The sequence below is a fragment of the Conger conger genome, chromosome 15 (genome assembly GCF_963514075.1).
Source record: "Conger conger chromosome 15, fConCon1.1, whole genome shotgun sequence".
Taxonomy (NCBI): domain Eukaryota; kingdom Metazoa; phylum Chordata; class Actinopteri; order Anguilliformes; family Congridae; genus Conger; species Conger conger.
In genome coordinates this window covers 14,138,062-14,162,471 of record NC_083774.1, presented here as the reverse complement: position 1 = coordinate 14,162,471, position 24,410 = coordinate 14,138,062, and the positions used below count along the sequence as shown (strand labels likewise).

The following is a 24,410-nucleotide window of genomic DNA, read 5'->3' as shown; positions in this document are numbered from 1 at the left end:
CGGGGGGCGGACCCCCTGCTGAGGGCCAATGATGGGAACGTGCTGACATCATCGCTCTATGAGGACATGAACTGCTTCAGCCACGCGGCTGCACACGGACACAGGTGAGCGTGTGTGTGTGTGTGTGTGTGTGTGTGTGTGTGTGTGTGTGTGTGTGTGTGCATGTGCATGCGTGTGTGTGTGTGTGTGTTTGAGGCCCCCCTCCCTACCCAGACTGCTCAGCCCTGACCCTCTCCTCTCCTACTCCAGCCCTCACCTGCATATTCTTTACTGGTATATTTCACCAGGTAGTTTAATACCTCCGGGTACAATCTTCTGAACTACGACAGGCATTTGCCTAAACCTCCTGACTACCGTTGAGCCCATGAATATAACTGCTCTGACTGCAGGGGACAGGCTCGCCCTCTGCACCTGTGCTCCTCGGTTCCTTCCTGTGTTTCTTCCCTCTGGAGTTTTTTTCTCACCACTGTTAGTGTTTTTCCTTGCATTGCTTCACTGACACCCCTCCCTCTCTCTCCCCCTCCCTCTCTCCCCCTCTCACCCTCTCTCTCCCCCTCCCTCTCTCCCCCTCTCACCCTCTCTCTCTCTCCCTCTCTCCCTCTCTCTCTCCCTCCCTCCCTCTCTCACCCTCTCACCCTCTCTCTCTCCCTCCCTCTCTCCCTCTCTCTCTCCCTCCCTCCCTCCCTCTCTCCCCCTCCCTCCCTCCCTCTATCCCCCTCTCATCCCCTCTCTCCCCCTCACCTTCCCTCTCTCTCTCCCTCCCTCCACCTCTCATCCCCTCTCTGTCCCTCCCACCCTCCCTCTCTCCCCCCTCTCTCTTTCTCTATCTCCCTCTCTCTCCCTCTCTCCCTCTTTCCCTCTCTCTGCCCCTCTCTCTCTCTCCCTCCCTCACTCTCTCCCCCTCTCCCCTCTCTCCCTCCCCCTCTCTCTCTCTCTCTCTCCCTCTCTCCCTCTCTCTCTCTCACTCTCTCCCCCTCTCCCCTCTCTCTCTCTCCCTCACTCCCTCTCTCTCCCTCTCTCCCTCTCCCCCTCTCTCTCCCTCTCTCCGCCCCTCTCTCTCTCTCTCGCTCCCTCTCCCCCTCTCCCCCTCTCCCCCTCTCTGTCTCCCTCTCCCTCTCCCTCTCTCTCTCCCTCTCTCCCTCTCTCCCTCTCTCCCTCCCTCTCCCCCTCTCAGGAACGTGTTGCGGAAGCTGCTCACCCAGCCTCAGCAGGTGAAGGAGGACGTTCTCTCTCTGGAGGAGATCCTGGCGGAGGGGGTGGAGGAGGGCGGGGGCAGGCCCGGGGACGGGGAGAAGCAGGCGGGACACCCTCCCTGCAGCCCCATCTGCATCACGGACGAGGACATCCCCAAACTATCCAAGGCCCGGATGAAGTCTCTGCAGGAGGCCACCTACTACAGCTCTGAGCACGAATACCTGGACGTCACCATGGAGCTGAGGTCACTAGGTAACCGTCACTGTGGAAACCACTTGCACGTCAAAGCGTACCTGTCAAAATGCGTGTGTGCTTTGCGGTCTTAAATAGCTGAAGGTGATTTATTTCAATTTTGGTTCTTAGAGGACAGCAGTCTGCATAAAGCCGTCATTGATGAGAGAAAAACACTCACTATGGTGCTGTGACAGATCCTGCAGTCAAAAAAGATTCATACTCATATTGTATAATATACCAGAGATAGAAGCCTTTCAGCCTTTCAGCCTTTCACTAAGTTTGTTGTCGCTTTGTTGGGGAGAATCGCATACATTTTGAGATCCACACTGCAGCTACGTCAGAGGTTGGCAGTGTCATGTAATGGCTAGGGAATCAGGTTTTTAACATTAAAAGTTGCAGTTTTGATCCTCAGGTAAGTCACTTCCATTGTACACTTGTGCAAGGTGATTAACCTGAATTGCATCAGTGTTTATCTAGCTATAGAAATGGTAATATGTCAGAAAAATGTCAAATCTGCACAGTACAGTAGTTCAGTACAGTAATTTGCTCTGTGTGAGAGTGTCTGCTAAATACCTGTAATATGCATTGAGAGTCTGGATTGTTTTTCACACTCTGGCTTCCCCTGCAGGCGTCCCCTGGAAACTGCACGTGTGGCTGGAGTCCCTGCACAGCGCCCACCAGCAGTCCCGCAGCGGGGTGACCCTGGCCCTCCTCAGGGAGTTCACCTCCATCCGGGAGGAGGAGTACTGCGAGGAGCTGATCTCCTACGGGCTCCCTCTCATGTTCACCATCTTCAGAACCAGCAAGGTGATGGCCCCTCGCAATCAAATCACTCAATCAGTCAATCACCTTTTATTAATGTAGCATATTTTACATTACATTACATTACATTAATGGCATTTGGCAGACGCTCAACAAAGTGCAAAGTGCATACCCATCACCAGGGATGAGTGCGCTGAAAGACCCTAGAGGGAAGTACAATTTTAACTGCTACCTGTACAACAAAGATACGGACAAGGGCCTCTTTGATCTTCACAGGATCAGGGTGTGGGTTCACAGATAGAAATTCAGTCGGTTTTGGGCAGGTTGCAAGAAGCATCTGAAGGTGCAGGTTCAGGGGTGGGGTTCTCCTCATGAGCCATACTACGCTGCAGAGAAAATGTATTTCCTGATTTTGTCTTCAGTCTCCAAAAAGCATCTTTTTTCAGGAGAATGTGAAAGATTACTTTATTACACTGGACATTTTTTCATTGCATTGTGCTTGAAATAAACTTTATAAGTCACAGAGGTGTGATTCATCGACAGCACATAACCGGTGATCTATGTTTCTATTTATGCGTCACGCTGAAAAATGGCAGAAATAGTCACAGCGTGTTTTATGATGGTCGATGTTATGAGAGATCTTCCTTCCCCAGTTTGACTGTTCACTCTTATTCTTCTGTCAGGCAGTGGCTCTGCTTTGTAATGACTTTGCCATATGAGTCCCAAAAGAAAAACATAGAGAGTGACACGTGAAACCCATTTGTCAGTGTGTGTTCCAGTGTTTACTGTCTATCGAGTGTATTGATTTCTCTTTGGTTCTTCCTGCAGAATGATGCCATAATCCAGCAGCTGGCCTCTATTTTTAGCCACTGCTACAGTTCTGCCCCCCTGCCCACCATCTCAGAGGCCAAACCCAACCTGTCTGCACAGCTAGGTAACACATCTCCATGATGGCCATCTGTGGCTCACACTACTGCTGAACCTGGTTTATACACGTCGCACAAGCCTTGTGACCCAAGTGACGTACGATGAAAATGAATGCGTCTCATGATGTTTTGCATTCATACTCTGGTCTGCGATGATGGTTCTGCTGTCTCTCTGGTGATGCCAAACAGCTGATGTTGAATGCCCATCCATGACAATGAATTTCAGGGTCAGTTTGATAGATGCTGACAGCTTTGTCCAGGTCCTGTAATTAGCCGTAGGATTTATGTTATTGATGAAAAGTTATTAATGAATAACTGATTATTATAATTTTTTAATGATCAGATTCAGACATATTATTAATGATTAATCAATATTGATTGATTATTGAAGCAAATATATAAAAAGTGTATATTGAAGGGAATTTATAAAATCAAAACTTTCTTTGTTACATTACATTACATTAATGGCATTTGGCAGGTGCTCTTATCCAGAGCAATGTGCAGTTGTTTAGACTAAGCAGGAGACAATCCTCCCCTGGAGCAATGCAGGGTTAAGGGCCTTGCTCAAGGGCCCAATAGCTGTTCGGATCTTATTGTGACTACACCGGTGATCGAACCACCGACCTTGCGTGTCCCAGTCATGCATCTTAACCACTACACTACATGCCGGCCTTTGTTTAATGGTTGATAGATGGTTAACTCTTTCCTGCGCTCTCAATTGAGACACTCACTTCCTGTTAACTCTTTCCTGCCCGCTGAACTCAGACCCTCACTTCCTGAACAACAAGGAGATGTCCGACGTGACGTTCCAGGTGGAGGGAAAGCCGTTCTATGCCCACCGGGTCCTGCTGATCACCGCCTCTGACAGGTGGGTGGAGCGACAAGCGTCTGACGGGGACAGACAACGGTCGCGGCTTTCAGCGAACTTCCCTCTAAAATGTCTGCCCCCCCCTGCCTGTGCTCTCCTGTGCAGGTTCAGAGCTCTGCTGGGGGCTTCTGGTTCAGACAGCTCCGCCCAGGACTGCAAGAGCATCCAGATCAGCGACATTAAGTACACCATCTTCCAGGCAAGTGTTATCTTAGAGAGTGATGTAAGCCTGTAGTGTTTTCCAGGTGTCATTTTAGAGACATCTCAGATGCACATTTAGTGCTTTTCAGGCAAGTGTTGTTTTAGAGCATCTGGTGAGTGTGTAGTGTTTTCCAGGTAGGTGTTATTTTAGTGAATGAGATATATCGTGATTTGTGTATTGTGATATAGTGTGTACTGGGTAAGTATATTCAAGAGAAGTAAAGTGTCTGATTCTGAATGTCTTACAGATGATGATGTCATACCTGTACTGTGGGGGGGTCGAGTCAATGAAAGTGGCGATGCCTGATGTCCTGGAGGTAAGAGCGATTGGAGGGCTTAGTTTCACTCTGAATACGGGATTACTCGCCTTCGGTTTTAAGCATTAACCCTTTTTTGGGAATTTTTTTGCGGGGATTAAGAGGTAAATCACTGTGGGATGAAGCATGATTTCTTTGGCTAAGCCTATTGTTTGGCTGAACAGCGCAGTGGAACAGTTTGCTGACTGTGGGTTCCTGTGCTCCTCTAGCTGCTGTCAGCTGCCAGCCTGTTCCAGCTGCGGGCGCTGCAGAGACACTGTGAGGTCATCTGCACCCAGAGCATCGACCTGGACAATGCTGTCAGCGTCTACCAAACTGCCAAGGTATGGCCCTGCGCAGAACCACAGGGAGGTGAAGGTCAGAGGTCGTGGGGCTGTTCAGTAGCAGGCTTGATGCAGTACTAGGCATCCCCAAACCAACCAGTTCACTTCAACATAAGCTATTTATTTACTAATTTTAAAAAAAGTATTATTAATGTATTTCTCCAAATTTTGGGATACATTTATTAAATGCAACAGTACAAGGCCCCCCGCATGTCTCTGTCAATGTAGTCTTGTCTAGACTGTAAGCAAAATGAGTGCTGGTGGGTTTAGTAATCTTAGTAATAAAACGTTCTTATATAATATAACATATGTAACATATGTTCAAGTAAAAAACTCAATGATAATCACGGTTTGTGGCTGCTCATTGGTGCCCCTTGTGATTGCGTTTCCTCTGATTGGTCCAGGCCCACAGGGCAGCAGAGCTGAGTGCGTTCTGTGAGGGGTACTTCCTGAGGAACATTCCGGACCTGCTGGAGAGAGACTCATTCCGCGGGTTGGTCCTGGGGGCCGCTGGGGTCCGGACGGGGCCCGGTCGGGACTCCCCCCTGGAGGAGCTGGAGGGGGCTCTGGCACGCAGGCTCCGCTCCCTCTATGTCACCTCCCGGGTGTGAGGGGCCACGCCCTGCCACAACCGCCCCCGGCCAAAAACGTGTGGACACGGCTGAGACGCTGAGAGAGGAAATGGAGTGGGCAATGCCGGGAGTGAGGAAGAGTCAGGCGGCCATACCCACCTCCCCTTGCGGAGAAGTGTGACCCAACCAACAAACTGCAGTGTGCTTTGGGGATTTGGCCCTTTTGGATCAATGCTGTGCAGACTCACTCATCTTTAAATTATCTGGATTGTTCCTTCCATTCACTGAGCCCCAGTGTGTCAAATGTTTCTCCTTGCTGCGTAAAGACTGGCCCAGAGAAACTTGTGCTTTGGCACTGCTGCCCTCTAGTGGCCACTTCTGTTCATGTCACACATGGGAGATAAGGGGGACACTATTACTAGAATTGGTGCAAATTGTCTTCACCAATCAGAGACGCTTTTGAATGCGACTGCCAGGTCTACTGGATCTCGATTGTCACCAAACAGTTTGATCAGTGACGTTCCTTTCAACAAACAGTTGAGAGCAAGACTATTGAAATGAATAAACATTTTGTAAATATATGGACAAATGGCAGGACACCAGACAAATGACAAATAATTCACTTGGTTCCTATCATGTGGGAAGACAATATAAAAAACATTGGTTATGGTCGGGATCATTTGAGTGGTTTTCAGTCACTGCTATTTAATTCAGAGGCAAAGAGCAACAGAACATACCCCCATCTGGAGAGACTGACATCTTACACAGAACATAATCCCGAGTGCCCTTGCCAGTGCTAAATCTGCGTAGAATCGTAGAATATAAAATGTTTTATTTAAGGAAACATATTGCTGTGTTAAACAGGTACTGTAGCCATGGCTTTATTGAATGGTGGAAAATAATACTCTTGTGTATAAACTAAATAAGGTGGGAACAGACATATGTCCTAATGGGTAGAAATGTGCCAGTGCTTAAATACTCCAGGTTAAGGGTGAATGAAATTAATAGATTTTCATTCTTTAAAAAAAATTTTTTTTTGCTTTAAAACAGCCCCCCACCCCCAACCAGCCTCTGCCTTTCCTTCTTACTTAAGCACCCATTCTACTCTTTGTGGCACAGAACATGCATATGCTTTATAACCACGTGTGCTTGTTGCTGTAGCACATTCATTTTCTCTTTTCTCGTTTGTCTTTTCAGGTCTCCCATAACACATGAATACCTGCAAAAAAGTATTTTGCAGAAAAAACAACAAGTAAATTTGTTAAACTGATTAAAAGAAAATGTAGGCTGCCCTTCTCTTTGGATGTTACAAACACACGCACACACAGAATAACTTTCTCTATCAGATACTAAAGTACACTAAGCCCTAGTCTTTTCTAAGTTACTGAAATGCATACAAACACATATGCACACACACTTCATCCCCCCCTGTGTTGCTTACCAAACCACACACTCCCCTCCTTCAAGTCTCCTTCAACTTACACAAAAATGTTTTTGTCCATTTTTGCTGTTTAGCAGCTGAATTTAGGCCTTGAAAGTACTATTAAACTTTTTTTGTCAGAATATGTTGGATGCATTATGGTCATGAATTTGTGATCAATCTCCTTTCGAGTGTTTTTAAATGTTCAGTGATATGCATTACAAGATGTGAAGGTTTTATATATCATTTACACTCAGTGAGCACTTTATTAGGTATTTATTCAACTTGCTTTTTAGACTAATTCAAGTCTTCTGCTGCTGTAGCCTATCCATTTAGAACGGGGCTGCCCAAACCTGTTCCTGGAGATCTACCATAGGTAGGTTTTCACTTCAACCCTAATTTGGCACACCTGATACTACTACTAATACCTACTAAGTAGCTCAGTGAGATTTGTAGCTGTTGAGTGAGGTGTGCTTTGTTAGGGTTGGAGTGAAAACCTACAGGACGGTAGATCTCCAGGAACAGATCTCCAGGAACAGGGTTGGGCAGCCCTGATTTAGAACTTTGACGTTCAGAGATGCTCTTCTGCATACCATTGTTGTAATGTGTGGTTATTTGCGTTACTGTCACCTTCCTATCAGCTTTGACCAGTCTGGCCATTCTCCTCTGACCTCTCTCATTAACAAAGCATTTCTGTCTGCAGAACTGCTGCTCACTGGATGTTTTTTGTTCTTCGCACCATTCTCTGCAAACTCTAATCATCCTGTCTGGCACCAACAATCATTCTACAGTCAAAGTTACTTAGATCACATTTTTCTTCAATCTGATGGTTGATTTGAACATTAACTGAGGCTCCTGACCCGTATCTACATGATTGTATGCTTTGCACTGCTGCCACACGATTGGCTGATTAGATAATTTCATGAATAAATAGGTGTGCTCAGTGAGTGTATTCTAAATAAATAAATAAATGAAGTGCTCAGTGAGTGTATTCTAAATATACCAGAGTAAAAGTGTGGTTTTGTGGAAGTGTTGGGTGAACCAGATGAATGAAAACTGTCATGTAAATGACCCAACAAGCCTCACATAAGCCAAATCTGGCTGTAATATCTTAACAATTGTGATCTAGGATTTGATTGCAATGGTGAGTAACAGAGCTACAAAATTATTTTCCATTATTTTATTTGATATTGTATTAATGTTATTTAGCATCTGACTTCAATTGTTGATAGAATGAAGTAAAAAGGCTATGGTCTCATAACTGATGTTGTGACAGTGAATGCTGATAAGCACAGATTGGAATTCCAGATTGGGGATATATTATTATTATTATTATTATTATTATTATGGGAACATGTAAGATGTAATGACACTATCCATAATGATCTGTCGGGGCAAATTCCCCATTAGATGGGATGAGCTAGCTCTTAGTGTTTGTGAGGACACAAATTACAGAATCAGAAAGTGTTTCATTTCCCCCAGTGTAAATATGTGTGATGCTCTGTGTCCATACTGACAGAACTCTCATGGATCTTGCTTATTAGGCATCATTACCCAAAAATTCTGTTGTCACTGGGTAATATAGTCTGTGCTGTATTTCAGACATTTGCCTCTTAAAGCCAACTTACACACTCTTATGTCCTTTTTTCCTTTTTATTGGTTATAAAAAGAAAGTGTAGTCTCATTATTATTCATGAATGAAACATATGTCCCAACTATTCTAAAAATATAAAATTAAACTTAATACATTTGCAATCTTTTGCATTCTCAAGGTAAAGGTAAAATAAATATTTGTGTGACTGTAGAGGTGTAGGAAGGTGTCGGTTCTCGTCTGAGCTCAATAAAGGGAACAACTATGTGTTGTTATGACTTTCCATTTGAATAAGTCTTAATGTATCATGCATATTTATTTAAATAAACACGATTTACTTGCAGAAAGAAAAAAAAATTGATTATTGCATTTATAATAAAAATTTTTTAGCATTTGTATAATGCTTTTTCCATTGTTGGACAGAAGACTGTTGTCTTGTGTAAATAATATGATTTTCCCATGCATCAAAATGAACAAAAAATACATTTTATATGTTTTGCATTATTTCACTTTTTAGACATAATTCCATCATGTGTTTTGCTTATTTTCCACTGCAACACATATTTGAGTATAGATGACATGAAGCACATTTCCTTCCATTTATTTCACAGTAGTTGTTTCAAATATTTATATTTTTCACTTTTTTAACATAACACAATAATCCTATATGTACTTTACTGATTTTTCACTGCAATACCTTTTTCATCATTAACATCTTGAATCTTTTGGATTTGTTCCACTGAAAACATGCCCCAAAATACATTTCTTAATTAAAATTATTTCATTTTTAAAAATTTAATCTATAGTTGCCTAACGCTGATATTAATGGATTCGTTTCACCTTGGTTGTTAAATAAAAAGAATTTGGACAGAAGACTTATGTATTTAAAAATAGGTTTTATGTATTTTTCCATTTTCCGATGAAATCCATATTTCAGTCTTGAAACACATTTATATTCATTTATTTCAATGTGGTTGTAATATAAAGATGATTGCCTTTCTATTTGATTAAAAGAAAGACATATAATATAAATGTGTGATTGGCTGTCAATTTGGGTCGAAAAAAATGCATTAATTCTTTTTTTACCCATTTTTCACATTTTGGACATACAATGTATTTTTTAATTTTCCACTGAAATTTTTTTTCACAATATAATTGTTAAAAAAAGTTTGTGTGCATTTATTTCAACATTTATAATGTTGTAATATACTTATATTTATAATTGTAATATAAACTAGATTGCCTACCCATTTGAGTCCAAAAAACGACATTTAAATTCTTTTGCCCGTTTTTCACATTTGATTTCATATTCTACTGAAAAACATTCTTCACAGTAACTATCTTAAAACACCTTTATATGCATTTATATCAACATGGTTTTAATATAAATGTGATTGCCTATCCATTTCTGCCCCCCAAACAAAGTCATTACATTTTTTTGCCCATTTTTCACGTTTTGGAAATAAGACTATAGTCTTATATTCTTTCCTTTTCCACTGAAAAACACTTTTCCCAACAACTATCTTAAAACACATTAAAATTTTAAGAAACTCGAAGTGACGTAACTTAGAAAACCAGATGTGATGTAAATTTTTTAAACTGGAAGTGATATTTTCTTTGTTCCCATTTTTCCCATTTTGAACATGGTAAATGGTAAATGGTTGGCATTTATATAGCGCCTTTATCCAAAGCTGTGTACTATTGATGCTTCTCATTCACCCATTCATACACACACTCACACCCCAACGGCGATTGGCTGCCATGCAAGGCATCGACCAGCTCGTCAGGAGCAAATGGGGGTTAGGTGTTTTGCTCCGGGACACTTCGACACAGCCTGGGCAGGGGATCGGACTGGCAACCCTCTGACTGCCAGACGACTGCTCTTGCTGCCTGAGCCATGTTACCCCCCCACGTCACTTCCGGTTTCTTAAATGACGTCACTTACTGTTTTCTAAATTACGTCACTTCTGGTTTCTTAAAATTGAAATGTGTTTTAAGATAGTTATTGGGAAAAGTGTTTATCAGTGGAAAATGATTTTTTTTTTTTAAATGGGCAAAAAATGTTCAGGTCTTTTTTTGGACTCAAATCGTGTTTATAATACACCTATGCAAAAATAAATTAAAACTAATGTTTTTTTAAAGGGAAAAATGTGTTTCAGTGGAAAATGAAAAAATACATAAGACTTAGGTCCAAAACAAGACTGAAATGGAAAGGTAATCGCCTTTCTATTGCAACCACATTGAAATAAATGCACACAAACATTTTTTTTTTACAATTTTATTGGAAAAATGTTTTTCTGTGGAAAATTAAGAGATACATGAGAATATATGTATTATGTCTTACATCCAAAATCAGAAAAATGGGCAAAACATATATTTTTTTTTGGACTCAAATGGATAGGCAATCACGTTTATATTACAACCATGTTGAAATAAATGCACACAAACAGTTTTTTAATAATTTTATTGTGAAAAATTATTTTCAGTGGAAAATGAAAAAATACATGTGACTTTAGCCTTATGTCCAAAATCTGTAAAAATATGTATATATTTTCTACTCAAATAGATAGGCAAACACGTTTATATTAGAACCTGTTGAAATAAATGCACAAACACATTTTTTTTTCACAACTTTATTGTAAATTAATTTTTTCAGTGGAAAATGAAAATATACATAAAACTATAGTCTAATGTCCGAAACATGAAAAATGGTCCAAATTTTATAATCGTGTTTATAATAATACACCCATGCAAAAATGAATGCAAACAAATGTCGTTTAATGGTTTTATTGTGAAAAAATTTTTTTCAGTGGAATACGAAAAAAGACATAAAAATTTAGTCTTATCTCCAAAATTAGAAAAATAGGCAAAACAAATAAAAAAAAATTCAACTAAAGTAGATAGGCAAACACATTTATATTACAACCATGTTGAAATAAATTAATATAAATGTGTTTAAAGATGGTTAGTGTGAAAAATGGAAAAAAGGGCCCAGAAATTTTCTTTTAGATTCAAATGGACAGGCAAACAGTGGAACATGAAAAAATATATAAGACTGTAGTCTCATGTCCAAAATTTAACAAACATTTTGACTGAAATAGACAGGCAGGAAAATGAAAAAATCCTAAAGACTTCAGTCTTATGTTCAAAATCAAAATCAAAATTGTTTTTTTGTTTTTACTCAAATAGAAAGGCAAACACATTTATATTACAAACATGTTGAAATAAATGCACACAAACATTTTTTTTTTAATGTTCAAAATTAGAAAAAATATACACATATTTTTTACTCAAATAGATAGGCAAACACATTTATATTACCACCAAGTTGGAATACATGAATATAAATGTGTTTTAAGATAGTTATTGTAAAAATGTTTTTCAGTGGAAAATGAAAAAATACATGCGACTTTAGTCTTATGTCCAAAATCTGTTTTTTTTTTTTTTTACAGAAATAGATAGGCAGACACCTTTATATGACAAATTTTTTGCACATTTTTCACATTTTGCACATAAAACTATAGTCTTTTGTATTTTTGCTTTTTCAACTAAAAAACTTTTTTCCCAATAAAAATCCAAAAACACATTAATATTCATTTATTTCAACATTCATATTCATTCATTTATTTCAACATTCATATTCATTTATTTATTTCAACATTTATATTAATTTATTTCAACATCACTGCATATGTATTTCAAGCCAAAAAATGATAACATTTTTTTTTGCACATTTTTCACATTTTGCACATAAAACTATAGTCTTATGTATTTTAGCATTTTCTACAAAAAAACTTTTTTCCCAATAAAAAACCAAAAACACATTTATATTAATTTATTTCAACATTGATATTCATTTATTTCAAAATCACTGCATATGCATTTAAAGCCAAAAAAAGACATTAAAATTTATTTCGTCCTATTTTTCACAAAAAAACTATAGTCTTATGTATTTTTGTATTTTCTACTGAAAAACTTTTTTCCCAATAAAAATCCGAAAACACATTTATATTCATTTATTTCAACATTTATATTCATTTATTTATTTCAACAATTATATTAATTTATTTCAACATCACTGCCTATGCATTTCAAGCCAAAAAAGACATAACATTTTTATTTGCACATTTTTCCCATTTTGCACATGAAAATATAGTCTTATGCATTTTAGCATTTTCTACAAAAAAACTTTTTTCCCAATAAAAATCCAAAAACACATTTATATTAATTTATTTCAACATTTATATTCATTTATTTATTTCAACATTGATATTCATTTATTTCAAAATCACTGCATATGCATTTCAAGCCAAAAAAAGACATTAAAATTTTTTTGTCCTATTTTTCACATAAAACTATAGCCTTATGTATTTTTGTATTTTCTACTGAAAAACTTTTTTCCCAATAAAAATCCGAAAACACGTTTATGTTAATTTATTTCAACATTCATATTCATTTATTGATTTCAACAATTATATTCATTTATTTCAACATCGCTGCCTATGCATTTCAAGCCAAAAAAAGACATTACATTATTTTTGCACATTTTCACATTTTGCACATAAAACTATAGTCTTCTGTATTTTAGCATTTTCTACTGAAAAACTTTTTTCCCAATAAAAATCCGAAAACACATTTATATTAATTTATTTCAACATTTATATTCATTTATTTATTTCAACATTTATATTCATTTATTTCAAAATCACTGCATATGCATTTCAAGCCAAAAAAAAACATTTACATTTTTTTGTCCTATTTTTCACAAAAAACTATAGTCTTATGTATTTTTGTATTTTCTACAGAAAAAATGTTTCCCAATAAAAATCCGAAAACACGTTTATATTAATTTATTTCAACATTTATATTCATTTATTGATTTCAACAATTATATTCATTTATTTCAACATCACTGCATATGCATTTCATGCCAAAAAAAGACATTTACATTTTTTTTGACCATTTTTCACAAAAAACAATAGTCTTATGTATTTTTGTATTTTCTACTGAAAAACTTTTTTCCCAATAAAAATCCGAAAACACATTTATATTAATTTATTTCAACATGGTTGCAATATAAACGTGCTTGTCGATCCATTTAAAACCAAAAAAAGACATTTAATACTTTTTTTTACCCATCTTTCACATTTTGCACATAAGACTATAAGCTCATGTATTTTTGTATTTTCTACTGAAAAACTTTTTTCCCAAGAAAAATCTGAAAACACATTTATATTAATTTATTTCACCATACATATTAATTTATTTATTTCAACGTTTATATTAATTTAATTATTTCAACATTTATATTCATTTATTTCAACATCACTGCCTATGCATTTCAAGCCAAAAAAAGACATAGAACATTTTTTTTTGGCACATTTTTCACATAAAACTATAGCCTTATGTATTTTTGTATTGTCTACTGAAAAACTTATTTCCCTATGAAAATCCAAAAACACATTTATATTCATTTATTTCAACATGGTTGCAATATAAACGTGCTTGTCGAACCATTTAAAGCCAAAAAAAGACATTTAATATTTTTTTTACCCATCTTTCACATTTTGCACATAAGACTATAAGCTCATGTATTTTTTGTATTTTCTACTGAAAAACGTTTTTCCCAAGAAAAATCTTAAAACACATTTATATTCATTTATTTCAAAATTGTGGTAAAATTTAATAGAGTCCTGGCCCTGGACTTAATGCTAGCCTTGTCTGAAGCCTAACTGCTAAACAATTTCCTCCAGACAGAATCACAATATCTCAACTTAATCACAAAAAAATCAAGATGTCAAAACAGTCAATCACAGATAAAGGATGGAAGTGGGTATCACAGTTTTTGTAATATTATTAATGCACTGGCTAAGAACAACCAAGCAGTGGGCTCAGAGGCTTCATGATGCTCAGTGTTAGGCATGCTTCGCACATGTGAACAGTGAATAGGCAAGGACTCCAAGGAGGGGACAAGCTCCAAAATCCCAGTTCAAGAATTCAGATGACTCATTAAAGACCTTAAAACCTCAAGTTGTCCCATAACTAGTCCTGTCTAATCTCTCCATCTCTAACACTGTGCTTGCACTCTCATAACGCATTCACAACATCTCACAACAACAAAGAGAAAGCACCATTAAACTGTATCACAATAATTATAGAAAATATTAATATAAATTCTAAATAAAATACACTACTAATGAAATCAATTAAATTAACTGGATCAATCTCTTTTTTTGTACTTTTTTCCTCACATTATTTAGACAGAGGGGAAACAGAACGCATTAGAGAAAGAGATGTGATAAGTGTGGAAAGAGCAATGGTGGAACTGAACTCGATCCGTCTAGAGGGGAGTCACATACAGTCAAGTCAACTGTCCTATGGTCTGCACATGATCGCCCTGAACTGGAAAGATCTTTTTTCATAACTGGCTCATAAAAAGTAAGAAAACAAGTACAACCAAAAACAAAACAGAAAAAAAAAAACTTGATTATACTTCGATTGGCTCTGGCTGGTGATTTAATGCAGGTCAACTTAATAAGTAGACATTGTTAGGAACTCTTCTACTGGTTCCCAGCCATATACCATCAGAGGATTTCCTAATTATTTAAAATAACAGTCACTATATTTGCAGTGCAGAGAATTGAATACCAGGAAGTTAAAGAGCTGGCAAAGAACTGAGATCAGTTTACAATTGTCTAGTATAAATTCATCAGTCATCTTATTCAGAGACGCTTTTAACCTCAGTTAGGACTGCACAATATCAGTGTGAAGATAAAGTGGGACTGGTTGTGATGTTTTTTTCCCCCCTGCTCACCACTGATGGATCTCGACAACAGAAACTTAAAAATTGCCTTAACATTGTGCCATTTACAAAAGCAAATCATAATTCACGGGCTGAAAATGAATATCCTCTTTACTTCGGGTTTACTTTATTACAATGATGGTTAATTAACAAATTAACATAAAAAAGTAAATGGCATTCTGCTTTTTGACAACCATCTGCTTCATATTTTTGGTGAAGGAATGTGATATTCTACTACACAGCATTAGGAGTGCAAATATACTTGAAAAGAATACAGCAGCCTGATTTCACATCCAGTTTCAATGTCTTGGGCACCAGCAGCCTTTTCAGTGACTTGCTTCAAAATAACAATCTCCTGCGAATAACAGAAAATAGCATTTAGTAGGCCAGATCTGTTCGATTCCAGTTTTTCTCTCTGCATTTTGACAGACTCTGTCTCCTGGGAACATAGTGACCGATGCCTGCAATGGCCTGCAAATTACACTGACCACAATTCTAGCAATGGAGGGGTCTCCATTCTAGACACAAGTAAAAATTGAAATGTTTTGTAGGTGGTTGATTTATCAAGTGATTACTTCAAAAACTGCTTCAGCATGACACGCTGGATATGGCTGCTAGATAGCTATGGTTAAACTCAAAGCAATGTTTCAATAATTATTCAATAGTGATAATTAAAATACATTGCATGTGTAAAAGTATCATCTTCTCTTGAACATTATGGAGAGGGACAGGGTAGTACATTACATTTACGGCATTTGGCAAATGCTCCAGAGCGACGTATAGTTCATTAGACTAGGCAGGAGACAATACTCCCCTGGAGCAATGCAGGATTAAGGGCCTTGCTCAAGGGCCCAACAGCTGTGCGGATCTTATTGTGGCTACCCCAGGGATTGAACCACCGACCTTGCGGGTCCCAGTCATGTACCTTAACCACTATGCTACAGGCCGCCCTGTACAGAAAGGGTAGCATATGCAGGAAGTTTGCACAGGGCAGACTGGGGGAGACACCCCCTGCTCATGGGAATAGTAGGCCTGGGGGAAATGATCAGGTACATACACTCTGTTCCTGACTTAGTCTTAAATGTCTTATATTTTTACAGCTGGATACTGCAATTCAGGCTAACGTCCTTGCGTTAAAGCACAACAGTGCCTTACCCAGGATTCCAAAAGATGACCTCACCTTTTCACACCTGGTGTTCCACATTGACAAAACCAGAATCTACAATAATCTACACAACCTGAATAGTTCCAGCCTTACAGTAACCATGAAGCACAAAATCAGTTTGATCTCACTTTTTGCACCACTCAGATATGCTGTTTCTGTAGCTGGCACAGGGACAAAACAGATTGGCCAAACTTAACATTAGTTCACAAATAAATTAGTATGTTCTCTATTTTCTTCATGCACACACTTCTGAATTTTTGTGATTCCTGAACTCAAACGGTGCTTCTGGGGGGGGAAACTAAAAAACTTTTACCTTCGAATTGCGAGTCAACGGAAATGACAAATGCTGACTGGATCCAGGCCAATTTCTTATGAGCTAGCCAGGTGCTGGAGAGCCTAAGCTTTCCAACTCTCTTTAAACCAATAACTCACTGCACAAGTAAATCAAACAGATGTGGGACAAATCTTTCTGAATTAAAAAGATTAAAATTAGAAAAGAAATTCAAAGTGAGGAGCCATGAATGGAAATGAGCAACATTAGGACATGGACATTAGGAAGTGGTTACAGTACGGAATAGATTTACCGGGTCATGTAGTGGAGGCATGACCTGGCCAGTGGGCTTCAGACCAGGCTTGATACGGTGCTAAATACTCTCTAGCTCTTTGGTAAACTAAGCATTAGATGCTGTACAATTTAGTGGTAGGAAAAGGGCTCCATGGCCTGGTTGTCATTAGGTTAAATGTTTTATTAAAATACTGTAGATATTCTACTCTTTGTAAAAGTATTTTTTTTAAATGCATTTCACACAGCCTATTGATTTGGTGAGATGGCAACAGGTTTATTTATTTGTGCATATACTCTTTAACCGATGCGGGCCGACGTTGACAACCAAAGCTCGATGTGCTTTAAATAACACAGAGCATGCAAAATGGCCAATTTGGTTAAAATAAATTATGTTGAATGCATCTATAGCGGCTATAGGCTCAACCCATTGCTGACAGTGCAATTAAGTTCAAAACTTTGATGCTGATAGGGTCCATTTACACTATTTTGTACACTTTTCTGCATTCATATCTGAGTACATCCAGCTTGAAATGTTTTTTTTCAGATGAGGTGCTTTTCCAGAGGTAAGAGATAGGTGACCAAAACCGTTTTAGGATGTAATCTTCATAGCACTCAGTAGTAGTGGTACATACCTCCCTCTAGTGGTGAAACACAGTCCTGGGTCAGTTTTTAGGGATCCAAGCAACACTTGACTTGAAGGTTGCTCCTGCTGCTTATGTTCTATATGAACATGGTTTCACAGTGTGACACAACTAAGCACGTACAAATCTGTGCGCCACAAACCTGTGTGATCCTTGCCATTCTCATCCTGATAGAGGCAGAAGGAATGCAGCATAAGATGGCTAAGAAATAAATAAGAATTAAGTTGGTTTGAAAAAGCCAAATGACGGTTCTCCTTATTATTTCTTTGACTTATTCTTATGCCACATAAATTCTCTGTATGCCGGTCCTCCTGACCTACAGCTTTTCAGTCAGAAGTACCAAAACTGGTATAGCTTCAACTAGAATGGGATTAGGATGTGATTTACGTTTTTACATTTAGAAATCTGCCATTAATGAACACTTGGAACGGATGTCACAATCTGTTGCTGCAGATCATGTCTCTTGTGAAGTTTCTAATATATGAAATCTCTGTCAAGTTGAGGAACGTGCATCACTGCAAGTTCAACTGAAACTAAACTAGTTAATGTTCTGTTAGCAAAAAAATAACTGCCACATCTACAGTACTACTAGTGCAATAAACAGAAAGGCTAGTTTACTTCTCTTTGTCAAGCCAACATAAAGTTTGACATCAAACTTCCCTTTCTGTAATCAGTATTTAGAAATGGTTATCATCAAAGGACCACAGCCTGCCGGAGACAGAATAAATCCACACCATATGAATACATATGAAAATGTAGTTTAAACTACATGATCAAAAACCATTCCTGCAACATGACGAGTGTGAGAGCAATGCTAGTATCTGGTAGTTCGGGTCATATATTAACCCTAAAATGACACAAAAGTAGACACAATTACTGCACAAATTTGAATGTAGTTGAACTACCAGCAAACAGCAGCAAAATGAAATTATAGTACTAGATGACTTGTAGTTAACCCCTTAAATATCGCCCACAAGCTTAAAAATGACATAACCAATATAAAATACTTACTATTCTTCAACCCTTTTGACAACAGGCATAATCCCCATCTCTTCTGAAAGGTAACCCTTTGGGATTCATTTTCCAACAGTCAGATTTTGTAGATTAATGTGGCTGTGGCTGTTGTGCTTAGAAACACAACGGAGCAAAGTCACAACATGGGACAAATCCCCTTTCAGATTTGAGGACAATATCACCAAAAATGAGCATTCTACATTGTTTTTCTAATCTACTATGGCTAGGCAGTTTTCTAAAAAGTACGTTTGGAGACTCTCAAAGGACACATGGAAGCTAAACGATATTATGGGTCTGCATTTTGCTTACTTAACTATACAACACTTTCTATACTGAGCACTTCCACCCTGCCTGTCACCTACCCCTACCTCTCTGTCCAAAACTCCCTCCCCTTGTAGCTCTCCTCAGACAACAACAGATTGAGAAGATCATAAAAAATAAGTACAATAATCACAATAATAGCACCTTGTATACCACTATATTCATTAAGGTCCATTGATTGACGTTTTTGCCAATTACCCAACCCCCATCAACAAGTCACACACATTCCATAATTTCACTTGTAGGTGAGACTTAAGGGGTTAAACTACTCCACGATAATCCAAGTGCCAGATAACCTAATTGTTGTTGTTGCTGCTGTACCATTGAGTGAGGCACTTTGCATACCTTAACTGGCATATAGTAGGTGCTCTTCTTCAGAGTCATTTGCACAGATTACATTTTTTTACATGCAATGTGCTTAAATTTTCATTGTTTGATTTGTTTAATTGTGTGTGATGCATTAGCATTTGATTCATTCTGACAGAGGGACACCTTTTATTAGGCTGCAAATTTGTGCCAAAACTACAATTTTATCATATATAAATCTGAGAAATATATGACCACCTGTGTACTGTGCCAAAGATAAGGACCCAGATAGATGGCAGTCACCTGACCTCAGAGACGTCTGTGACAGCGTTCCACTCGAACCAGACAGTGGATTCTTTCTTTTTTTCATTTTTATTACGACCATGCCGACTTATGAAAAGCACACAGGTTTGCTCAGATAACCTGCCAATGTCCTAATCTTCTCCTTGTCAGAAACAGCTGATTATCAGATCATACCCTGAATTGCCCCTCTTTCAGAGTCATGTGACCAACATCACAAAGGGACCAGTCTTTTCGCTCCGCACGAACTTATCTAAAATTGCACAAAAGGAAGAAATGGTCGAAAACAAAAAGAAAACAACAGGGAGATCGTAAAGATAACACCGGGGGATAATTAACGGGCTCGCAGACGCGTACGCGCGTACGTCAAACCCCCTCGTCCATTGGCTGCTCCGGAGGGAGGTGGTCATGAAGCTCGGCCAGGGCTGACCCGCGTCGAGCCGCATAAAAAGGCAGCCCCGGGCCGTCTCCCCTCAGAGCAGGGGAGGTAAGCACACGCAGCGATGAGCCTCAGGACACTGGAGATGCTGCTGGCGTTGGGCGCTGCCCTGCTGGCTGCAGGCGCAGAGACCCAGGAGGGCGAGGCCTACTCCCTGCAGGCGCTGCACTGCCCGCCGTGCGAGCGCATCCACTGCACCCCGCGCCGCGCCCTCCGGCAGCAGTGCCAGGGCGGTCTCACCACGGGCATCTGTGGTTGCTGCCCCGCCTGCGCCCGCACCTCCGGGGAGACCTGCGGGGGCACCTGGACCTACCTGGGCAAGTGCGACGAGGGGCTGGTGTGCGTCTACCCGGACCCGGCCCCGGCCCCGGCCGACGGCACCGCGGAGGCAGAGCGGCACGGGGTCTGTAAGGAAGGTAAAACACCGTCAGCAGAGAGAAGGCTTTAGGGCGGCCTGTAGCGTAGTGGTTAAGGTGCATGACTGGTCGGTGGTTCGATCCCCGGTGTAGCCACGATAAGATCCGCACAGCCGTTGGGCCCTTGAGCAAGGCCCCTAATCCTGCATTGCTCCAGGGGAGGATTGTCTCCTGCTTAGTCTAATCAACTGTATGTCACTTTGGATAAAAAAGTGTCAGCCAAATGACATGTTAAGTGATCAGTGTAGGAGCATCTCATCCATATTGAGGAATGTGGATAATCTGTGTCGAGAAAATGGTACTGCATTGCATTGCATTGCATTGGATTGTAAAGTAATGCACTAAAATTCAGAAAGGCGGAAACCCATTGTTGAAACATATAGATTTGCAGAGTTGAACATGCCTAATTAATTGAAAATTATCCATTAGCAGCTGATTATATTTTCCATGATTGCATCTCGCCACATGCATATTACAGAAAATATCCTTTATTATAATGAAAAATAACGAAACTCCAATTGCTTTGTTGTACTCATTACTCAATGTAATGTAATTATGACTAAATACAGTGGGAAAGAACAGCAATTGCACATTGGATTAAGTCATTAAATCATCTGCTGATCAGTGACCCATTCATAAATTTGCAAGCTAATTTTTTTTATGAAAACCAATTAAAAAGATTTCCCTTGAACACAAGTCCTCTAACTAAAGTGTTTCTTGCTCACACACCAGCACTGGGTGTAATATATATCATAACCTCAGTGGGTCACCGGGCAATAGGAATGGACAGCAATTCACTTCCAAGAATTTAATATACAGTTTCTAGAGACTTTTTGACAGTCATATGGCTAGCTGGACACCTAGAAAAAAATGATTCTTCAGGGAGAAAATAGCTGGTGTTAAAAAATCATTAATATTGTCCGATAATAATAATAATAAAAAACAGAAATGGATGTTATTACCATTGAAGTGCAGTCCATCCTCTTGTGTTGGAAGTATCCATCCCTGGACCTGGGTTGCACAAAAGCATTCAGCTAGTTTTAACTGCAGGGAGCTCTTAGTGATAAGCACCTGGCAGCGTCAAAGGCAATCTGATTTATGAGCTGTGAAGAACAACAGTGCGGTCAAGGCCTGCTTTGATTCAAATGTACTCTCTGAAGTCAGTAAAGTCATAATTACCCCTCTTATCTCAGCCATATTGCAAAAAAGGGGCCCATTTATCTAAACTATAGATATGCATCTGCAGAATAATAGCAAATTCAACTGTCTTAGAATTCTGCATATTTACGTACATGAAATCAACACATTGGGATTTGAATACTTACTGCATAATTTCTGAAAAGTAGATTCAATAATTTAAGAATAGAGTTACAGTAGCCTTTGCAGGATGCTGTTAAGAGCCTTAAAAATGTGTTTTTTCTTTTTTGTGCTACAGTACTGAATCTCTTGGAGACCGTAACTTGTCAGCCTGCATGCACCTGGGAATACTGCCGAGATCACCCCTCTGCAACATGCTCTGCCGGGTAAGCAGGGTCACGCTGTCCTCCAAACTGATCCAGAATCAGCTCTCCCAGAACCCTTCCTAAGCAGATCCATCAGCGTTAGAGTGGGATAATGTATGGGGGTCAGGGCTCGATGACAGGGAGTGGTGTCCACCACACAAGCCCTCACAAACCAGCCCCTCTCCCCCTGCAGGTCTGTGGCCCTGGGGAAGCAGGACTGCCATGGGTCCTGCCAGCACACCTCGTGCTCCAGCTGCCTGGTGCTGAAGCCCCCGGCCTGCACGGAGCCCTGCGGCCCGGCCGACTCCGCCTGCCTCCAGCGCTTCGGGAGGTGCGTGCACAGCCACATGGGGGAGACGCTCCACTCCACCTGCCACCAGAACCTGCACGTGAGTCCAGCGGCCACTGCATTACATTACATTACAGGGTTCGATCCCCCGGTGTAGCCACAATAAGATCTGCACAGCCGTTGGGCCCTTGAGCAAGGCCCTTAACCCTGCATTTCTCTAGGGGAGGATTGTCTGATCCAGAGCAACGTACAGTTGAGTAGACTAAGCAGGAGACAATCCTCCCCCGGAGCAACGCAGGGTTAAGGGCCTTGCTCAAGGGCCCAACGGCTGTGCGGATATTATTATGGCTACACCGGGGATCGGACCATCAACCTTGTGGGTCCCAGTCATGTACCTTAACCACTACGCTACAGGCTGCCGTACCCAGGGGCCACAAAATTTGTAGGGGCCACAAAACACTTGCTACTCATCATTTGGTTATCATTGCAGCATTTGTTTTAGCTAAAGTTTCCCCTAGTGAAATCATAAATACAATATTTTTCAAAGTATGCTGTTGAATTTCACAGGCCAACTGTACTTCTTCAGGGTAGCACAAGGTTGCTGCTTGTGCATATCTGTTTGTGGGTGAAGACTACTCAATAACGCAGAGCTGCTTTCCACAGAGTAATGCAGAGGGGTACTTCCTGTGCCTGATGCCTACCTGTGCAAGCACGGTGAGCTGAAGAATTATTTTCCCCTCAGGAGACCCACAGAGTGAACCTTCACTGAAATGTAGCAACGCTGGCAGCTATTTTACGATACTGATTTGTATCAATTTTCAAGAAAACAATTCCTTTGTCATTTAACACTTTTAAAGTGTAAACATGTAGCATATTGTATGGTTTACGGAAATAAAAGTTAATATTCTGAAACTGTTGTTTAATACTACCTGCCATTTGGAATTAAATGCACTGCAAATACCACTTGTCCCAGTCTCAAATTATTATGCATGGTTAGTGATTCCATATTGATGATATGTCAACTGAAAACAAGACTCTTGTGACTTTGCAACTTGATGTATTTGGTCAAGCACAAAACAAAGGCTAGTCAAGGTGTAAATCAATAAACAATGTCTAAATGAGCAACTTTGGCATCAGTTAATCTGGAAATAAATGCTTACTGAAAAAAGCTAGTTTTCCTTCTGCCAGGTTGTCCGGTAAATGACACATGAAGGCTAGGCAGCACGTTAAGCAGTTTTAGTACCATTTAAATTTGAATGCCTGCTGATATCTATGAGAGATGCATATTTAGAATCTGAATGGCATAAACTAAACTATCAAAATGTGCTCATGGCCCACCGAGGACAGAGACATGAAGACAGGTTACTGTATAACGTCTTTTATGGGCCTGCAATTAGACCGGCTAAAAGACAAGAATAAAACTCGGACCGACAATGGGCAGTTCTGTTCACTGTCCTTTTGAAGTTGGTCGGGTATAAAGATGCTGGGAAGAAGAAACAGTTAATTATTAAAAATGCCCCTCTCTCAGAACTAACCTTTATGAGTTTATGAGAAATGGCCCAATCACCGTTTTTAAAGATGTTATTTAATAACAAACAGGGTGTTTTCATGCTCTGGGAATCAGGCTATTCCTTTATAGGCCTATATTTTACCACAGACTTACCGCAGAATTGGGAAATCAACACTATCAAAGTAAAAATAAAATTGTACAAAGGTTTTTATAATGGTAAGGATTGATAAGACCACTATGCAATAGGTCAAATTTGAACAAAGATGTTATTCAATTACACAGACCACAAAAAAAAATGTGCACATCTATACATCTATTGCACAATCAACAATTCCAGCAAGGTATTTTGCTTTACACATCTGATCTTTCAATGCGCTGAAATTCAGAAACTACAAGGATCCAGTAAGGTAGATACTCTCACAAAATCTCTGCAACATGATCAGTCTCCACCATACTGGGTTCTCAGACAACAGTTCCAAAGAAATTAAATGTAAAGTGCTTCCTGCATAAAATCTCCATGTAGTGGAAACGCAAGACACAAATGAAAACAAACTGCCACAGAATCCACATATAAACCATTCACAGTTTAGCATCTTCTTAATATCAAATCTAATTGGGTATACTAACAGAAGTCCTGTAACTGTGCATTCACGCAGCCAAGCCATTTATCAAACTTTGATTAAACTCCATTTAATCAAAACTACACTCACTGAGCACTTTATTTGCAAATAT

The 24,410-nt window shown here is 39.6% G+C and overlaps 2 protein-coding genes across 3 annotated transcripts in view; both read left to right on the top strand.

Moving 5' to 3' along the window:
• abtb2b (ankyrin repeat and BTB (POZ) domain containing 2b) overlaps nucleotides 1-8,768 on the top strand; it is a 56,290-nt gene extending 47,522 nt beyond the window's left edge. For both annotated transcript variants that reach the window (XM_061221778.1, XM_061221777.1), the window contains exons 9-17: nucleotides 1-104; nucleotides 1,175-1,446; nucleotides 2,057-2,235; nucleotides 3,019-3,124; nucleotides 3,882-3,984; nucleotides 4,090-4,183; nucleotides 4,434-4,502; nucleotides 4,712-4,825; nucleotides 5,230-8,768. The exon at nucleotides 1-104 is cut by the window's left edge and continues 32 nt beyond it. In XM_061221778.1, the coding sequence (XP_061077762.1) occupies nucleotides 1-104; nucleotides 1,175-1,446; nucleotides 2,057-2,235; nucleotides 3,019-3,124; nucleotides 3,882-3,984; nucleotides 4,090-4,183; nucleotides 4,434-4,502; nucleotides 4,712-4,825; nucleotides 5,230-5,436 (1,248 nt within the window). In that variant the 3' untranslated portion in view covers nucleotides 5,437-8,768. The remainder of the gene's footprint in view (nucleotides 105-1,174; nucleotides 1,447-2,056; nucleotides 2,236-3,018; nucleotides 3,125-3,881; nucleotides 3,985-4,089; nucleotides 4,184-4,433; nucleotides 4,503-4,711; nucleotides 4,826-5,229) is intronic.
• Nucleotides 8,769-20,025: 11,257 nt separating this feature from the next.
• si:ch73-330k17.3 (IGFBP domain-containing protein) lies at nucleotides 20,026-22,954 on the top strand. The gene is made up of 4 exons (XM_061222560.1): nucleotides 20,026-20,377; nucleotides 21,813-21,900; nucleotides 22,073-22,268; nucleotides 22,832-22,954. The coding sequence occupies exons 1-4, from the start codon at nucleotides 20,026-20,028 to the stop codon at nucleotides 22,889-22,891; spliced, it is 696 nt and encodes a 231-aa protein (XP_061078544.1). The 3' UTR covers nucleotides 22,892-22,954.
• Nucleotides 22,955-24,410: the final 1,456 nt, after the last annotated feature.

Coding starts and splice junctions, on each gene's coding strand:
- si:ch73-330k17.3 (XM_061222560.1), top strand. CDS start 20,026: ATGAGCCTCAGGACACTGGAGATGCTGCTGGCGTTGGGCGCTGCCCTG. Junction 20,378..21,812: donor GCACGGGGTCTGTAAGGAAG/GTAAAACACCGT, acceptor TTTGTGCTACAG/TACTGAATCTCTTGGAGACC. Junction 21,901..22,072: donor TCTGCAACATGCTCTGCCGG/GTAAGCAGGGTC, acceptor CTCCCCCTGCAG/GTCTGTGGCCCTGGGGAAGC.